This window comes from Prionailurus viverrinus, chromosome X (genome assembly GCF_022837055.1).
Source record: "Prionailurus viverrinus isolate Anna chromosome X, UM_Priviv_1.0, whole genome shotgun sequence".
Taxonomy (NCBI): domain Eukaryota; kingdom Metazoa; phylum Chordata; class Mammalia; order Carnivora; family Felidae; genus Prionailurus; species Prionailurus viverrinus.
The window spans coordinates 3,918,629-3,937,689 of NC_062579.1; the positions used below are offsets into that span (position 1 = coordinate 3,918,629).

At 53.1% G+C, this 19,061-nt stretch overlaps 1 protein-coding gene across 1 annotated transcript in view; it reads left to right on the forward strand.

The window, feature by feature from the left end:
- Nucleotides 1-19,061, forward strand: part of WWC3 (WWC family member 3) — a 119,027-nt gene that overhangs the window by 81,035 nt on the left and 18,931 nt on the right. The window contains exons 9-13 of the mRNA XM_047843928.1: nt 7,594-7,836; nt 10,593-10,682; nt 11,490-12,055; nt 17,463-17,583; nt 18,616-18,690. Of these exons, the coding sequence (XP_047699884.1) occupies nt 7,594-7,836; nt 10,593-10,682; nt 11,490-12,055; nt 17,463-17,583; nt 18,616-18,690 (1,095 nt within the window). The remainder of the gene's footprint in view (nt 1-7,593; nt 7,837-10,592; nt 10,683-11,489; nt 12,056-17,462; nt 17,584-18,615; nt 18,691-19,061) is intronic.

The window sequence follows — 19,061 nt, forward strand, 5'->3', positions numbered from 1 at the left end:
ATCCCTGCCGCGTGTCCCCAGTGCCGAGGCCAAGAAACCCTTCTCTGTGCTGGAGGACTGCGATGTCTTAGCGGGGCCACGCCCATGGTCTGCGTGGGTGACCCCAGGAGCTCCAGTGGGTAGAGAAGCCGCTGGGAGGATGGGAGATCGTACTTGTTTCTACCCGGCACCTGCCCTGTTCGGGGCATTTCCAAACAATTGTGTGGTGTATGTGATGCGATTACGTATGGTCTTTAACCTATTTGGGAGATAAACTCCTCCCCAGCTAACAGAAATCTGTGAGTTTATCAGCGGCTCTGCCTGGGGGTGAGGACCTCCCCCCACCCCACCGGGCAGTACCTGCGGGGGCTGCGCGTGCATGTGTGCGTGAACATATGTGTACACATGCCAGAGCCAGAAACACATGCCCGTGTATGCTTGTACGTGATGTCCGCATATACCACAGGCATGCTTACATACGTGCACGCACGCTTGTATTTTCCTCTTTGTTTTCATTACAAAAACAATACATGAATACATCGTTTTTGTCACAGGCGCAATCAATAAATAGAGACCAGCTGTTTTTCCCTTCTCTAATCCCACTTCCTACCATTAATGGTTTGACGTGAAACCTTCCAGGCTTTTATCTAAACATTGAAATCAATTAAGCCCAGCATAGTTAAATACGGTACGTGATGCATAGCTTAGGAGGCATAGCCATCACTCTGCGGCTAGACGTCTTCGATGGCTGCAGTTTTCCCTTTCCACAAACTGCACGTCTTTTTGTGGGCCCCAGCCTTGCAGGAATGACGGTTCCCGTGGACCGAGACTCAGCAATGAGATGTGTGGGTCTAAAGGCACGTACGCTGAAAGTTTTGCACTGCTGCGAATGGCGATTGAGAGCCCTGATTCTCACATGCGCTTAGCATCACGAAACGTCTTCATTCCTTGTCAGTTTTCCTAGAGTGATGGGCGGAGACGTCCTCCCAGCTGCCATGCGCTTCTCCCTGGTGTGGACGGTGCGTTTCCTGGTGCGGTTCAGCATACTCTTGTGTAGCCTTTGGTCATTTCAGTTGCTCTGTCGGAATTTTTTTTCCAGACAAGTGATCCTTTCAAAACGTGTTAGATGCTGTCATTCCTCTGCCTCGCATGGGTCTCAAGCATTGAAGGAGGCAATGTTTGCTCCCCAGGGAGCGTTTTGTCTCCGTGACTAGAGACCGGGCACTGCCGGCACCCAGCGGGCGGAGCCCAGAGATGCCGCCTAACCCCATGGCACAGACTTAGGTTGCCCAGACTGTCGGTGGTGTCTTGGCTGAGAAGCCTTACTCTCGGGCTGCTCGTTTTGCTCCTGAATCCCTACTGTGTTTGGGTCGCGAGGGCCCACAGGAGCAGGTTTTCGCTAACTCGGGGCATTAGCCCGTTCCCCGCGCCCTCCCCGCCCTGCTCCAGCCGAGCCGACCCCTCGGTGTTCCCCAGACATACCGGGGCTCCAGCCTGCCAGGCAGACTCCTGACTTAGTGCCTGGAGTTAGCAGAACCACCCCCCTCCCCAAGATGTCCGTGTCCTGTAGACAGAACCTGTGACTGTGTTGCCTTCCATGGCAGAAGAAACTGTTGATGGGATTAAGTTAAGGACCTGGAGATGGGGGGATGGTCCTGGATGATCCAAGTGGGCTCAGTGTCATCACTAGGGTCCCTGGAAGAGGGACAGTCAGGGAAGGAGACGTGGAGGGAAGCAGAGATCAGAGTGGCGTGGGCCACGAGCTGAGGCCTGTGGGCGGCCCCTAGAAATGGCAGTGGGATGGGTTCTTCCCTAGAGCCTCCAGAAAGATCACAGCCTTGCCCACCCAGTTTTGACTTGTGACTTCTGGAACTGGAAGATAACAACGTGTGCTATTTTGAGCCACCGAATCTGTGGTCTTTTGTTACAACAAGAGGAATCTCACAGAGTGCCCTGAGGGCTCGATCCCAGGAACAGAACCGTGAGATCACGACCTGAACTGAAATCAGTCAGCCGCTTAACCGCTTAACTGACTGAACTACCCAGGTGCCCTGAGAGTGGTTATTTTATTTATTTATTTATTAAAAAAATTTTTTTTAATGTTTGTTTATTTTTGAGAGAGACAGAGCGTGAGCAGGGGAGGGGCAGAGAGAGAGAGGGAGACACAGAATCCGAAGCAGGCTCCAGGCTCTGAGCTGTCAGCACAGATCCTGATGCGGGGCTCAAACTCACAAACCGTGAGATCATGATGACCTGAGCTGAAATTGGACGCTCAACCGACTGAGCCACCCAGACGCCCCAGGATGTATTCAGATTAAAAGGAAGTTAGTGGAAGTGGAACTCCTAATTCCAAGTGGTAGTGTGATTTCTAGAGAATTCTGTCGACCAAATCACCATCATGGTGACTAGTTTTGTGTTTTCAACTCTGGGTCGTGGAAAATGTACCCAAACAACTGCTTCTGGGTTTCCCTTCAGGAACATCACTTAGGATTCTCAAGGCAGACCTTATGATAGGAATACTTTCACATTATTGGTTGAAAATTTTAGAATTTTTCGAAGCCGATTTGGCGGAACGGGTCTCGAAGCAGTCCCAGTGACGCAGATAGTTCCTTATTTTTAACCTAAGAGCACTCTTTCCAGAACTGTGCACAAACTGCAGCTGTTTCCATAGAAACACTCGCAGTCCAGATAGGAACAAAACATCGGACCCATCCAGTTTTTTGTGTCTTAGCGTTTGTTGCCAGGACGGGTCCTGCTGTTCATCTGTCGTCAGAAACCAAAGTCGTGTTAGGATTCCAGTCGAATTTGATCAGTCGCTTGGAGTTTTCCTTCGTTTCTGCAGTGACTGTGTATCGGGGCTCGGGCGTGAGTGAATCACAGCCAGGAGCGACGTGGGAAAGCATCCTTGCCACGCCTGGCTCCTTCTTCCCCATTCAGGCCAAGAGAAAGAAGCCTACAGATGCTCTGCTTCTCATTTAAAGGAGTTGTGCTCTGAAGATCTGTACCCTCAAAGGGGAAAAGACACGAGGGCAGGGAAGGGTTTGGGGGTGTTAGTAGACCCTTCCTACACCACGTATTCGAGATTCAGCTCGAATTTCCAACACAGAATAGAGAGCTGAGCCAAATGGACAGCGGTTTATTGATGCTTAGCTCAGTCAGCTGAAGCGATTTTATCGTCCATCTGACCTAGATCTCAACTGAGATTTTCTTGAACTTTTGCTTTTCGTGTACATGGATATTTACAAAAAGAAAACTGAGGAGAGAAAACATAAGCAGTGTCAAATCTGTAGCTGCGATTGAAATCTGAAGGCACAAGGCTCCAAGCCAACACGACGTCCCAGAGTGTGGCACTGGGGGGTCTGTCATGTCTCAAGCGTCAAATGGGACCTTGGCTTGCCTGGGGTTCCATTTCTCTTCCGGAAAGCAACCATATTTTAGGAACATGCAAAATTATATAGTAGACTGCAGAATTTATATATAAATGGAAAAAACCAAGGATTGTTCTGGGTATGTAAAATATACCTCAGAACTGTGCTGTATTAGAAGTGCGTTATTTTTTTCAGAAAAATGCAGACACTATTTAGGGCTTCTGTGAACTGTGGGGGCCTAAGTAGTTTCTGCAGCATAAACGCACCTTTCCATTCATGGTTTAATGGTGCCTGGGCTGTAACAGAACAGGTGGTCAGGCAAAAACAGCGAGGGAGACAAAAGATTCATATATTACTTGTGTCTACCTTAGACCTGTTCAGGGAATGGAATTTGGAGATTACATAATAAATATGAAGGCTCAGTGTTTGGTTGAGGCTTTGCCTTCATTTCTTCTCCATCATGAGCACAGGGACATACGTTTTAAAGCTTTTTTTTTAAATTTGTTTAACGATTATTATTGAGAGATAGAGACAAAGCATGAGCATGGGAGGGGCAGAAAGAGGAGACACAGAATCCGAAGCAGGCTCCAGGCTCCGAGCTGTCAGCACAGAGCCCAACGCAGGGCTCGAACTCACAAACCACGAGATCATGACCTGAGCCGAAGTCGGATGCTTAACCAACTGAGCCACTGAAGCTTTTAAAGGCATTTGTGAGAGATTATATGTAAGCCATAAAATGTATTACCTATCAAAAATTAGAATCAGTACGGAATACTGTTGACTTACAGGAAATAAACCGTCCCCAATTTTAAGCGGCTCTCGGACTCCCTTCAAAATGACCTGGGGAACGTTTCTTTTTTGCAAACCGTCCTCAGGGCCTTGGTTTGCTTTCATGTATTTAATTTCACCGAAATGGTATTTCAGGAAAGAAAGCTTTTCTGGAGATTGTTTTCCTCAGAGTGCTCAGAACTGGGATGATGGTACTCGTAGGAGTGGGGTTCCAGCCTTCAGATCAGTTGTGTGGCGTGGATGTGGAAGAAGGGGCACCGGAAGTGATGCTGTGTCTTAGGCGCGAAGTCAGTCTCCTCCAGTAAACCTGCCACACTACGGGGCCTCCTGGCGGATGGCTGCTTTCGAGGCTGGCAGCACGGGACGGCACAGTAGACGAGGCGTACTGTGTCAAAGGCAAGGCCGTCTTGTCTGTCCCTCGGTGAATGCACCAGAAATGAGTGAAGGAATCCTTCTAGAGCTTTGGGCTTCTAGTGCGGACACACACACAAGACACGTGTGCCACGCTCTCAACCCGGCCCAGAGCGGGTCCCGTGTGCCTGCATCTGGAGTAGGGAGACAGGGCAAGAAATGGCGCTTTGCGATACGTGTCAATAGTCTTCTAGATTCATAGCTAGCTCTCAGATGACCAGGCGATCACTTGCGTCATTGTGAGATGCATTTTAAAGAGCGCTATCCTCAAGCGTAGACATGCTTGCCTGGTGTTCGGCACAGCCCAGGCAGCTTTTCCCGACGGGTGGCGTGAAGTCCACTTCGTCTGTCTTTGGTTTCTTCTACAGACGTTGCCCCTTGCCGCGTGGCTTTGCTTATTTTTCTTGCGAGCTGTGCCGAGTCACAGAAACGTGCTTCACCTCGGCCGCCGTGCTGTTTCTTTTATGCCTTCGGTGGACAGCCCTTTCGAAGCTGGCGCTTTACTTCTCTTCCCGCCTGTAATTCTTTTCTTCCCCTCATTCTTTTTTCTGAGAGGGGATATTACTTGAGATCTGCCTGGAAAGAGTAGGATTAGCTAGGACTGGCTCTTCCACCGCCCTGCCGCCCTCGGCAACTTGAATCCACGTAGAATGGCAGCTAACCTGCGCCTGGCCGGCTTGGACAGAATCACGATCGCCTCTCGTGTGCACCTCAGAGACTCAGAGGCAGTGCTTTTTAAACTGTGTCCGCTTGTAGTGGATGTATGAGAATTCGTACACGTTACAAAGTAATACCGCTAACTTTAGCAGGCCTCAGAGAGGCTTTCCTGTGGATTGGTCAGGTAAATTACATGAGAACTTACGAGGACACGATGAATTTGCTCATTGTTGTTCGGCCCCTTCATATTTATTCCTTACTTTGGGCTTGTCTGGATCTACGGTAGAACGTTCCAGAAATTTCATTGGGTATAATGTCTGATTTGGCACTAAACTTATTTATGGGCCTACTTGCAGTGTATTTTCCTTGGGCTTCAGTTATATGACTGCCATAAATTTTAATTACACTAATTAGACATAGATGGATGCCTAAGGCCCAGTTGGACTCCTAACCCTGTTCAGCTGCCTCTGTCATTAGTATTTTTCAGTGACATGATTTGGCACCATTTTCCAACACATTTTCAGGAAATTAGTTTTAAGTTGGAAAAGAACTTGCCTAATAAAGCTACTGACATTCAACTATTTTCTTTACCTTCTTGGGGAATCGGACTTGAGTAAAATGCACACGTTGAAACTGTAATTTGTACACTCCTTTTTTAAACCGTTGGCTTTCGGATTGGCTTGGTACTCGAAGAAGGCGTCTAACCCAGTCCTCTGGCCGGGCTGGCTAGCCCGCACGCTCACATCCAGCTCAGAGGAGCCTGACTTAGTGCAGGGCCGGCTGACAGGCTTTGACACGTGGACCGACACCAGTCGATGGATGGGCAGCGTCTGCAGGGAGCTTGGTGTCGAGAAGGATTCCGAGGGCTGGACCTAGCGGGCGGATGCCAGCTTTGATGAGTGTGTGTGCCCTGGGCATGGGACAGGGTGGCCTCAGGGGCACTCCTGCCATTCCCATTTTAGTGAGGATCACCACGTCGGAGCCTGATGTGAGCCCCTGAGAGCTCCAAGGCCAGTTAGGATCCTCTGGACAAGGCCGGGCCGCCTGTGGTCAGAGGCTTTTCGAACTCCGGTGAGCATCAGAAGTACCAGTGGGACTTGTTAAAGTCCAGATCGCCCCGACCCCGTCCCCAGAGTGTCTCCTTCAACGGGTCTGGGGTGGCACCCGAGGTTGCCGTTTGTCACAAAACTCCTGGTGATGCTGAGGCTGCCGGTCCGGGACCCCACTTTCAGAATCACTGCCTTAGAGGCTACAGGGCCACGTGCCCCCGCCGCTGCCCCTTCTTCACCGCTCTCTGCGACCTCAGGGACGTCTCTGGATTTGGGTTTTTGGGCACGTGTGCCAATGTCTGTCTGTCCTTCGCGGTGCCGGGTTCGGGGCAAGTCTGGCGTCCCTCGCTTCTGCCTGAAAACAGATAGGCCTCATATTTAGCCACACCTAAACTTGAAGGGCCTACAGCAGTCTACTCTGGCCATGAAAGGATTGCTCTGAAGATACAGGCCGCATCTCTGCCGTTTAGTCTGCATTCAGCAGCGACTCGGGACACACGGTGATGCGGTCTGCCAAGCGAACGCATGGAAGTTTGGGCCCGTGGAAGGTGACAATAGAGCCCGCGTTCTTACACCCGGAGGGTGGTCATGCCGATGCATTTAGCGAGGCTGACCGGTCTCTACCCCCCTGATTACCTCATGCCAACACCCACGCCTGCCAGGGCCGACCCTCCCGCTCTCGGATATTTGCGGTCATGTCTGCTCCCAGTTCCGTGTGCTTAGCCCTTGCCGAGTGTCTGCTCTCTGCAAAGCATTTTGAATGTCACCTACGGTCAAGGTCTCTGGTGCTGGAGAGAGCAAACAGAACCAGGAGAGGTAGATCACTGGCCTTCGGGGGTTTTCTGTCCAGAAGCAGTGTGAGGGGTGCGTGGCTGTCCTGTCACTTTGTCTACGTGGCGTTGGCGGTCAGGCACGGCAGACGAGGCGGGAAGCCAGAAGCATGTCTCACGTACCCGGCGCAGTGTTTAGCTACTGATGACGGGGGATGGGGAGAAAGGAGCCGGTTCCATCCTGCCCTGCGACAGTGCCATGTGGGAAACCGTGCACCTGAGACAGCACAGTGCACGGGTACGTGGAGGACGCCAGCCTTTCTGTCATTTCTCTACAACAAGCACGATTTGCTCACTGCCGTCCCCAGTCTAGACCCGGGGACGTTGTGCAAAAGACCTACGCGTCATTCTTATCACTCCTCGTTTCCAAACGCTTTATTTCTGTCACTTGGTGCGCTAACTTCAGTATGTACTGAGCAGGGTGAGTTTCTAGAATCTGCGTGATGGTGCCGAGAACGTGGGAAGGTGACATTTTGACTTCATGGATTTTTCTGGGCCCGTCTCTTGCAGGGTGTCGACCATCCAGCAGCAGCTGGCCCAGCTTGACAACGAGTCCTGGCCGGGTTTGGCCGAGGCCGACAGGGACCGGCTGCAGCTCATCAAGGAGAAAGAGGCCCTGCTTCAGGAGCTGCAGCTCATCGTTCAGCAGCGGAGGCCGGCGGAAGACGTGGCCCGGCTGGAGGAGGAGCGGAGGCGCCTGGAGGAGGAGATCCAGCGCGCGCGGGCCACGTCCGTGCAGGGTGCCACGGAAAGGTGCGCCGGCCCCCCCGGGGTCGGGGGCAGGGGGGACCCGGCTGCTAGTGCAGAACCAGCCGGAAGAGCTGACTCGGAGAGCTGGCACGTGACTCGAGATCGGTGCCGGTTGCCGTTGGCGCTCGAGGCGTCTACCGCCTGGCGTGTCTCCTCGCCAAGTAGAGCGAAGGGAGAAGGCGCGGGGAGCGCGCGCCTTCCCTTCTGTAGGAGGTCCCGGCTCTGCCCAGGGCTTCCGAGCTTCCTGGCTCCTGGACAGAAGCAGGAGGGGATGGAGAAGGGGATGGAGCGAGGGAAGCCGCCCGCTTAGACCGCACCCCTTCCCGGTATGGGGGTGCTTTCCTCCGGTCCGCAGGACGGCAGCCTGGACGGGTGTGGGCTTGCCGGCGGGAGGGCGGGAGGCGGGCGCCGGCACGGAGAGGAAGCCTGCGTTCCTCCATTGTGGGCGTTGGGGCCAGCCACCTCTGCCTTTCATCTGCGACCTTGATCCGCCCCCGGGAAAGCCCGCTCTCTCTGCTGCGGCAGGAAGCCGGCAGCCTGGCGTGTGTCCGTGCCCCAACGTCCCTCTCCTCGGTCTGTCCTGGGCTCTTGGCTGGTGAGGCCAGCACAGCGTCCCGTGTCCTCGGTGCTCGGCGCTTTGGGGTGTGTGGGGGTCTCCTGGTTTCCATCTGGCGCGTGTGACCACGGGCCGTGCCAAACGCTGGGTCTGACCTCCACGTTTCGGGGCTGTCGGATGGGTATCTGAGGGCATCAGCTGAGCTTTGGCGAGCCCACCCTGTCTGATGATCTAGTGGACCTTCAACTTCAGCGTGTTAAGAGGACCGTACGCTGCATCTACGTGAGCATTGCCGACGTGGATTCAGCAGTCAGCTGAATGATTCCATCTGTACGGAGGCCCTTAGAACTGTCAGTTCATCCCGTTAGCCCGTTCTCTGTGTTGGGGGTTATCGATGCTCGGATAGCGATCGTTTTTTGCTGAGGTCTGTGTGGTGACATTAGTGGCCGATGTCAGTGTTGGCAGGCAGTGCTGGTGTTCGGAGAGCCCAGCTCCTAGCAATAGGCGGGATGTGTTCTGGTTAGCTTAAGATGCTAGCGTGGCCTGTCACTTCACTCAGAGTAAACACGGAGTTGATTTTGAGTCTGAGAAGGGACTATGGAACTGAAGTGTTCATCCGTGCCCTTGTGCTTCCAGACTCTTCGGCTTCAACGTTGCCTTCCTCTCTACCCTTGGTATTCTGTTGTGCGTGTTCTGGCTAGGGGGCCCTGGGCGCTCACTGGGTTGGTTCTCTCTTAGGGGGGTGGATCCGGTCCCACAAATGCCACCTGCTTCTCCACACCCCACATCCGTGCACCCCTGACTATATTTGCCCTCGCCGTGTGGAAACCCTGGCACACGTGAGTGCTGTGGTCCCAGGGTACAAATCCACGGAGCCCCATGGAGCCACCGTTCCCCTCGATGCCTAGGTCCGGGACCGGCTCAGCCAAGCTCATCCGGCTGAGGGAGGCTCTTGTGGGACCAGCCCAGGAGAGAGCCGTCCACGGGTGCCACTACACGGCCCTGGGCGAGGACGGCACACCCTTGTGCCGGCAGCGCTTTCGCACCGAACACTTCGGGCACATTCTCTGCGGCCGTGTGCCCCTCGAGGGCGCCTGCAGCAGTGAAGCGTGGGCCTGGTGGAGGCAGGCCTGTTTCTCCGCATGCCTCCCTCCACTTGATGCGTGCTGGAACCAGAAGTGTGGGCCCCCGAGGTAGGAGGCTCTCCCTGCGAATAGGCTGAGGGGTGTGAGAGAGAGCCGGTGTGGAGCTGGGCCAGAGTGACCGGCGTTGGCGTCTTAGGGCTGAGATGTGCCCGCTGCTTGGCCAGTCTTTGCCCGTCTCGGCCTCCGTGTCCTCATTGTCAGGTAGGAACTTGGCGCCGGGGTCGTGAGTGTCACTGGGGATTGGGACGACGTAAATCCTTTCCCCTGTCGAAGGACAGAGCAGCTGTTTTAAGGGTGCCTACTTGGTCCTATGCTACAATGCCATCGTTTGATTTGTAAACAAGGACTGTTTTGTTCTGAGGCAAACATATTCATACATTCATTCGGTGACTGTTGAGTGCCTGTACGTGTCAGGCTCTATTCTAGGCAGTGGGCTTAGTGTAGCGGAAAAAGTTCATCTCAGAAATAATAAAGCAGAAAAAGTGGAAAGAGGAGAAAAATTGTCTCCAACCCTGTGACAGTTGCTGTTTTGTTTTGTTTGTGTCTGATCTTTTAATTCTGCAGATTTTCGAATCGTATGCATTTTTGCCTGGAGAGGCCTTAAGTGAGGGACCCGGGTTTGTTCTAAGAAATTCCAGTAGATTACTGCGTGTTCTGCGTTTGAGTCCATTTTCTAGTCTAGCCCCTCATCCTTTCTGTCTGTTCTGTGCCTGCCCACCCCCATCCCCCACTCACCCCCCACCCCTCCCCCCATCCATATGCCCCGCCCCCCCACTCACCCATCCGTCCACCCGTCCGTCCGCCCACCCGGCCACGCACCTGCTGGGCTCCTACAGTGTATCAGGCACTGCCCAGGGTGCTGGGGGTACGTTTTCAAGCAAGACAAAACCAGTCTGTGTTATCCTGGTGTTTGTGACCTGGAGGTGGTTTTTTAGAATTTAGTCTCTCAAACCTAAATCTTTGGGAGCGCGGGGAATTCACAGTTGGATTTCTTGTTGGGAAAATACACTCACTCTGTCTCTGAAAAATCCACCAATGGACCGCTTTCTTACCTACAGGATTCTCCTTCAGGAAAAAAGAAACTGTCTGCTTATGCAGCTAGAAGAGGCTACCCGCCTAGCGTCCTATCTCCAGTCCCAGTTAAAAAGGTGGGTAACTTACTGTCACGTTAGAACGACGCGTCCGTGAACGTCATCATTCCCTCTGGCTTGTTTTTCTCGTACCAGAACTTGGAACCGGAAGCGGTTGTAAACACAGGGTAGAAAAGCAGCTTCGTTGTATTTTTCAGAGAGGCTGCTAATGTGTGATTCAGGGAATATGAGGAGAACCGGACTTGGCTGCAGAATGACGGGTCTGAAGTCAAATTCGTCCGTCGGTTTTGTAATTTAACCCACCGCTTCCGAAGCGTGTATATTCATCTCCATATGCGCATGGATATTTTTATGTTGTTTTTTTTTTAATGATGTGACTATTTGTAAAGTAAGCTTTGGATGCTTAGTAATAGCCTCTGCTTTCGAGTACTTACCGTATCGTGAAGCGTAATGTAAGGGCTATCTATGTAGTATTTCCTCAGTTACTCCTAAAAATGTCACGAGGGAGCAGGAATGATATCCCAGCCCCCAGTGAGAAAGTAGGGGGTTCCGAGAGGGCAGACAGCTTGACCCAGCGGACCCAGCTACTCTGCGTCTGAGCTGGACCGGGGACTCGGGCGTGAGTCTCTGATGCTAACTGCTGCTCTCTGCTGATATTCGAAAGAAACAAAGGGAATATTAACGAAGTCGCCTTCTAAATGCTCGCAAGTGGCTAAAGACCCGCTCTGGTTCCCGGGAGCCTTGGGCAGGGTTTCGTTCCCTCTAGAACAGACCAGACGCTCAGCTTCGCAGCGGAGAACGGTGGGGCTCCAGCCGGGGTGTGCAGGCTGCTTGTGTCACAGCGCGGGGTGTCTGTCCTTTCAGCCTGTCTGCCAGCACCCTGACCGTGTCTTCGGGGAGCAGCCGCGGGTCCCTGGCCTCCAGCCGGGGCTCGCTCGCCTCCAGCCGCGGTTCCCTGAGCTCCGTCAGCTTCACGGACATCTACGGCCTCCCGCAGTACGAGAGGCCGGACGCCGAGTGCGGCCAGCTTCTGCGCTTCGACCTCATCCCCTTCGACTCCCTGGGACGAGACGCCCCCTTCTTCGAGCCCCCGGGCCCCTCGGGCTTCCACAGGCAGAGGCGCTCCCTGGACACGCCGCAGTCCTTGGCGTCGCTGTCCTCCCGCTCCTCCCTGTCCTCTCTGTCGCCCCCGAGCTCACCCTTGGACACGCCCTTCCTCCCGGCCTCGCGCGACTCGCCCCTGGCCCAGCTGGGGGACAGTCTCGAGGTGCCCGGCCTGGGGGCGCTCGACAGACTGCGGGCTCAGGCCTCGGCTTTGGGGGACGAAGACTCGCAGGGCACGGCGTCCCTCCAGCCGCACGGCTTCCCCGGGGACGGGGAAGGACCTCGCGAGCGAGGACCCCAAGCGGCTGCCGCTCCCGTGGGCGCAAGTAAGTATTGATGAGCCCTGTGGGGAGGGGGGGGAGAAGGGTTTCCGAATCAGGGAAGAGATCGCGTGCGGTGGCACTGAAGCCAGCCCGCCGGCTCTCCGATTCCATAGCGAGCTCTCAATTCCAGACCGTTGGTAGGGCCAGGAGGCGCGCACCTGCCGTCCGTGTGCTCTCCTAGCCGGGCCTCGTGTCTGTGTCCCGGAGACATCGTTCAAATGGCAAAGGCGCCTTTCCCGGGCGTCTGGCTCGTTCTCAGAATGTGCTTGCCTGTTGGAAAGGACGGGAAGAGCCACAGCCTTCCACACTCAGAGGCTGCTACAGAGGTACCGGGGCCTCCGTGAGTTCTCCGGGGCGTGTGCGGCCTAGGAGCAGCAGTGGGGTTGTAGCCCAGCACAGATCCCCCTTCCTTTGTCCCTCTGACTTCGTCTCTTCTTCTTTGGCCTTACGGTTTTCAAAGATGTAACTTATCAGACGTGGGATCGAAAAGAATTGGTGTCATTTCAAAAGACGTGCCAGTCAGCATCAGTCATTTCCACCGAATCGATTTTTCTGGTAGTCTTCAAATCGAGGCGCACGAACTGGGTCCGTCTAGTCCGAGTTCATTCGGCTTCTGCTTGGGCTCCAGCCTTCCTCTTCTTGACCCCGTGCGCCTCTTTGAGCCAACCCTCCCGCAAGATTAACTTCTTTGGGTTTCACAGAGGATCGAGAACCAGGTCTCATTCCTGAAGTTCCCGAACTTTTCTTTACATGGCAGAAAGGTTTTAGACATTCCATTTAAGCAAACGCTAGGTGTTTGTATAGCTTACTGGATCTCAACCAGGGGAGTTTTTGAACCCTGGAAGGTACCTGTCAGTGGTTGGAGACATGTTTTTGGTTGTCACAGCTGAGGTGGTGGTAGGGAGGTGCTGCTGGTATCTGGCGGCCAGAAGCCAGGGATGCGGTTCAGCATCCTCCAGTGCACAGCACAGTCCACCGCCCCCACCCCCCCCCCCCACCTCCGAGAATGATCCGCCAAGATGTCGGTAGTGCCGATGCTGAGAAACCCTGGGTGTGTACCGTTGGGTAGTTCAGCAGCAGGGGGCAGAAATAGAACGCGAACACGGAACCAGGTTGTTTTGGTGGGAACGGCTTCAGACTCGCAGCTTAGAGGCCCAGATTCTGTTCCCTGCCCTGTTGACTGGTTAGCTGTGTGACCTTGAGTGCATCCCTGGACTTGGCTGAATCTTGGCTTCCCTGCCCTTGAATGAGGCGGTCTTGATGGGCTCTTGCATTCTCCACCATTCTGTTACCCTGAGTTTTATCGATACACCCACACTGGTTATTACGTACGTGATATAGTAATCTCCCCGGTTAGCACCTACGTGCGTAACCAGGGAGCTGTGAGGTCCTCAGGCAGCCCGGTGGCTTTCCGGCATCTGTTACTTTGGTGCTTTCTCTGTGTTTGCAGACACACCTTTCGTACCCCCGGGTATATTGTTTCGGTAATTCACATATGCAGGTGACCTTCATTCACTTTGCTCTTTATAGTCACAGGTTCCGTGCTCCGTGTTTACTCCTTGGATTCAAAAAAGAAAACACAAAACAAGGACCGGATTGCACATCTGTCGTTAAGCTCACCGCTCTCAGTGCCTTGCCTCCCATACCAGCCCGTCTTTATAAAGGTTGAGATGCAAAAGTAGTCTTGTTAGGCAGAAAATCCACACGAGGCCCGAGGGAAAGACGGGATGAGATGGAGAAGAGCTGCCTGACTTTCTGATCCTGATTTCTTTATTTTTCTTCCCACTCTGGCTGACATTATAATGGTTCAGACTCCTTAGCCGGGGAGGTATTTGCTTGCGCCACGGTCAGATACCGCCACCTCGTGGTAGATTCTTACATGACACTGTCAGTTGACTCCGGTCTTTAGAAATAATTAGCTCAGTGAATGAATTGGTCCTGGTGGGTGCTCCCAGAAGGCTGGGTTGGGTAACGAGCTTCAGGCATGGACACAGGGTGACTTCTGGCCTCTCTTGATGCGTGTGGGAACGCTTGAGCCCAAAGTCATTATGATGCCTGCCTGCCATCATGTGGTTCCCTCTGACTTTCTAGTTTCCCTAGGAACAAAACAGTCCGAGTTTGACCTCCAGCAAGTTTTAGAAAGATAAAATCTTAGTAAGATAAAATTCTAAATTGCCCAAACTTACAAAGCAAGCCCTAGGAATAATTTCTTCCATTGTGTTTTAAATGGAAGAAATGTGTTTAAATGTGTTTTGCCTGAGGAGGCAAAACATGGGACCTGGGAGTGGGAAGATAGACTGTAATCTGTAACATTTTAAATATTTTTACTATACTTTTATCTTCTTTGGGTTAAAATTTTTTTTTTTTTTTTAGAGAGATCACAAGTGGGGGAGAGGGAGAGAGAGGAAAGAATCCCAAACAGGCTCCACACTCTGCACGGAGCCCAGTGCAGGGCTGCTCGACCCCATGACTCTGGGATCATGACCTGATCTGAAATCAAGAGTTGGACACTCAACCGACTGAGCCACCCTGGTGCCCCTGTCTTCCTTGGATTTTAAAAAGCAAATGTGTGAGGGGCGCCTGGGTGGCGCAGTCGGTTAAGCGTCCGACTTCAGCCAGGTCACGATCTCGCGGTCCGGGAGTTCGAGCCCCGCGTCGGGCTCTGGGCTGATGATGGCTCGGAGCCTGGAGCCTGTTTCCGATTCTGTGTCTCCCTCTCTCTCTGCCCCTCCCCCGTTCATGCTCTGTCTCTCTCTGTCCCAAAAATAAATAAACGTTGAAACAAAAAAAAATTAAAAAAAAAAAAAATAAAATAAAATAAAAAGCAAATGTGCCGGGGTGCCCTGCTGGCTCAGTCAGTGGAACATGCGACTCTTGATCTTGGGGTCATGAGTTCGAACCCCACGTTGGGTGTAGAGATGACTTAAAAACAAAATCTTTAAAAAAGCCAAATATGTCAGATTTTGAAATCTTTTCCTATTTTCATTTCCCATTAGTATTTGCTAATCTAAATCTGGGAAAACCTTGATTTTGTTCACCCATTTACTGGCATTTTTATTATGAATACTTATACTCTGTTGAAAATTGTTGGCTTAAATTCTGCGGTTTTTTCACTTTATGCTTTTTTTTTTTTTTTTTTTATCTCTTTTCTCATGCGGCTCGCCAGACACACTCGCTGTAAGTGACCTTGGAATTCTTCACCTTGTTGGTCAGGCAGTAGGCACATCTTTGTGCAACGAATCAATGTATGTACGATGGAAGGAGCGTGGCCACAAAGGGCGTATCTTATAGTTGTACTTTAATGTAGCTCCACAGTTACTATTATTATTATTAATTGTTATTTCAACATTAGTATTTATCATGGCTATTGAAGTCGTCTAAGAACTTTTCTAAATGCTTTAAGTATTCATTCCTCTGTATTTTTCCCCGGACGTTAGTGGCTTACATTGTTCTAGTATGCCAGCTTTGCCCCAAATGTGATTTTCATTGTATTTTCTTTTCGTCAAGCAGTGTTGATGTCTTCGGGTCTCAGTGTCTGTCTGTCTGTCTGTCTTTCATGATGGAAAGGTCAGAGATTCCTAAGGTGAACGTGTGGAAGGTTGTTTCCTCCTTGCCTCATTGCCATTGCCCCCGGTGGTCCAGCCGGTTGCCTTGAAGGCTGAGAGCAGGTGGCTGGGCACGTAACGTGGGGTCTGCTGTGCGATTTTTCTCACCCGGAGCAACGGCTCACCATACGTCATTCTGGCAACTGCTTCCCATTGCCAGTTGCTCCGTGAATGTGGTGACGAAGCCTGGGATCACTGAGGATTCATTCCTTCATTTCCTTTTTCTCCTCATCGACTGCCATTGCAACGAGGGAGAAATTTTGTCAGGGCTGTACCGTCGGGTTACCTGGAAGTGCTCGGGGTCACTGCCTGGTCTTAGTTATGTCCTGGACGGAATGCAAAGCCATGTCTAGGAGCCGTGCTGGGTGTCCGGGCTGGGGACGGAGATAGGGAGCAGTTCCGTCTGCTGGGGGTCAGGGCACCAAACCGGGGTTCCGTCTGCAGTTCCGAGCTGGGGACTTTGGGGCCTCCCCTGTGGCGGGGGCGACCGGAAGAGCTGGACTTTGAGAGTCGGTGCCTCCGGCCACCCCAGAATGGAGCCGGCCTCGGTCCCCGCCCGGGGAGGAGCCTGTAGTCGCCCAGGCCTGGCATTGCAGACCTCTGGAAGGACGGCTTTTGTCTGCAGTTGAGATCGTGAGCCTGAAGACCGCGGCCCTGTCTGTCTGTAGGCTCTTTAACGCGTTTGGATTTAATTGGTACGTGAATAATTTGGTTGAGACGAGAGCTGGTCGTCGGTGGACTGGACGTATCCCCCTGTACGGGGTGCACAGGTGCCTAGATGTTCACGTTCGGAGCTCAGGCGGCCGGAGAGAAGCCGCACGGGCCGGAGGGACGTGCAGTGTGTGCAGAGGCGTCACGAGGCGCGGTGCTCCGTCGGGGGCTCCGCGTTTGCACCCGGGCTCTAACCACGTCTGCCTCCCCGGGGAGCGCTGACGCTCGCGTGTGCACACTCACACGTGGCGCGGGAAGACCGAATGCCCGCTTTGCTTGGCTTGGTGGAAAGGGCCTTGTCGCTGCGAGGGACGGGGCAGAGGCAGTCGATGAAATGCCGGAAGGAAGAATGTCTGAGGCCGTGTTGGGCTCTTGATTACAATAGATACGAGGCAAAAAGAAGCTGCCTCGTCAGGGTGGCTTGCTCGCCCCAGAAAAGCCATTTGGGACGCCGATCTGGCCCCGGGGCTGCCGAGGACACCGCAGTGAGAGGGGTTGTTGCCAAGGCCATGTCTGGGGTCAGCCGTGTCCTGAAAGTCACCGCGTTTAGTTAGGGTTTGTTTGGATAATTAAAAAAATTTTTTTTTCTGATGATAAAATATAGAGTGTGTTTTAGTATATAAAATGTGGGCAGGAACCATGCCGGATAAGGAAGGAAATGAAAAATGCCCCTGTCCCCTGCTCAGATACATTTAGGAGGACAGCTGCTGTCCACATTCGGGGTAACGTCTCTTGCCCGGTCTTTCAGGTATGACGGTCTTTTCTCCAAGTGTGATACGAAGGGGCGTCCCCCTGTCATCTTCTGTTCTGTGTGCTGGTTAAGGAGGTGAAAAGACAGCTGTGACTGTTTAAAGAGCTTTTCAAGAAGTAACCAGAAGCCTGTACCTGCAAATTTTCAATATCAAAAGAAAAATGAAGTGCAGCATATTTAAACATATGCATGTATATGATGTGCATGTCTGTATAATGGCGTGTCTCTGGAACGCTCAGCAATCTCATATGTGCACTGACTCAGAGTGTTCCTTTCTTGGCATCACGGTCCCTGGCCTCCCATGCTGTCCCCTCCTGACCCCCGGTGTGTCTCTTGTTTGTAGCGGTGACTCTTCGAGAAGACAGTGCCACGAGGTTGGAGAGGAGAGCACGCCATGTGTCTGCATGCCTGTCCGATTATTCACTGGCGAGCGATAGCGGAGTGTTTGAGCCTCCAACCAAAAGGTTAGAAGCCGATCTTCTCCCTCAGCAGCCCTTCCACAGTGTTACCGTTTTTGTCGTTAATTTTTTTTAATGTTTATTTATTTTTGAGAGAGAGAGAGAGAGAGAGAGAGAGCGCGTGTGAGCAGGGGAGGGGCAGAGAGAGAGAGGGAGACACAGAATCCAAAGCAGGCTCCAGGCTCCGAGCTGTCAGCACAGAGCCCGACACGGGGCTCGAACCCACGAGCCGTGAGATCGCGACCTGAGCCGAAGTCGGGCACTTAACCGACTGAGCCGCCCAGGCGTCCCGTCCACAGTGTCACTGTTAAGCACGACGCGTGTACACACTGAGACTTCCACATATTGAAACTTTGCGTGTATCTCCAGGGCTAGAATCTTTGCCTGGCTTCTCTCAACTTTGATAGGTTGGGCCTTAGCGAGCCACAAAGAAAACTCCTCTGACTTCTGTGTGGCGTCTGGAGGTTGGCCCTCCTTCCGTGGTTCGAGGCCGACTTCCTCCTGTTTGGCCCTGGCCAGTTTCAGGCTTAAGCCCATGAGAGCTGGAACAGGAGAACCCGTGTACAAGAGACACCCGCTTTTCTAGAAAGGCATTCGTTAGAAGTGAATGTTCTCCCTCCTTCCCTTCCTTCCTAAGCTGGAGGAAAGTGACAGGACACCTTTGGGGATTCTGGACTTTATTTTGATTTGATATGTTTGATGTCATTGTTTCCTTTCAGGTGTCTGTCAGACATTTCACTTATCACAAGTTTTTTAAAAGCCACTTTTGAGCTTTGCCCTGAATACCACATGTGGTTTTGAAAGACATCCCAAGTTATTTTCTCAAAAACAACAACCCTTTGTAGGCAGGTCCCCACTGAGATAGGGCATGGCAGGTCCCCAGGGCCCATGACCGTGCAGTCACTTAAAGAATTTGTTTATGTCGCAACTTAAGAAAGCTCTCCTCGGTGAGAAGCGCCCCTGACACGAGGGGGCTTCCGCCAAAGCGGCGCTGATCGGTTCCCTGCGGAATAACCCTGTGACTTCCGGTTTGTTCAGGAGTGAAGATACCGAGGAGTCTGCACATGGAGACGCTTGTGGTAACGAAGGGCCCCAGATCCACGTTGGATTCTTGTGAGTACAGGAGACTCCTAGAGATGATCTGTAGCGTGGGGCCCATCCGGCGACTCACGCTTCCAGGCCGGGCGGGCCCGGACCGTGGTCCGGGTGCCGCCCCCGGCCTGGACACCCCCAGCCTGCTTCGGCGTCCCGGCTGAGGGGACGGAGGTGGCGGGACGGAGGGTTGGGGTTGAGCCGCTCCGTCGCTGGCCTCCAGCGCCGAGAGTCACAGCCGGGATGTCCCCTCGTGGAGCTGGGGGCCAGGGGCCATGAGCGGGGGGCCCGGAGAGCCCCGGGGAGCGAGCGCACGCTCCGCCTGGAGCTGCCCGTGTCCGCTGTGGCACGGACGGGGAGGCCCAGCCCCTCGTGCCCGCAGCCAGAGGCCG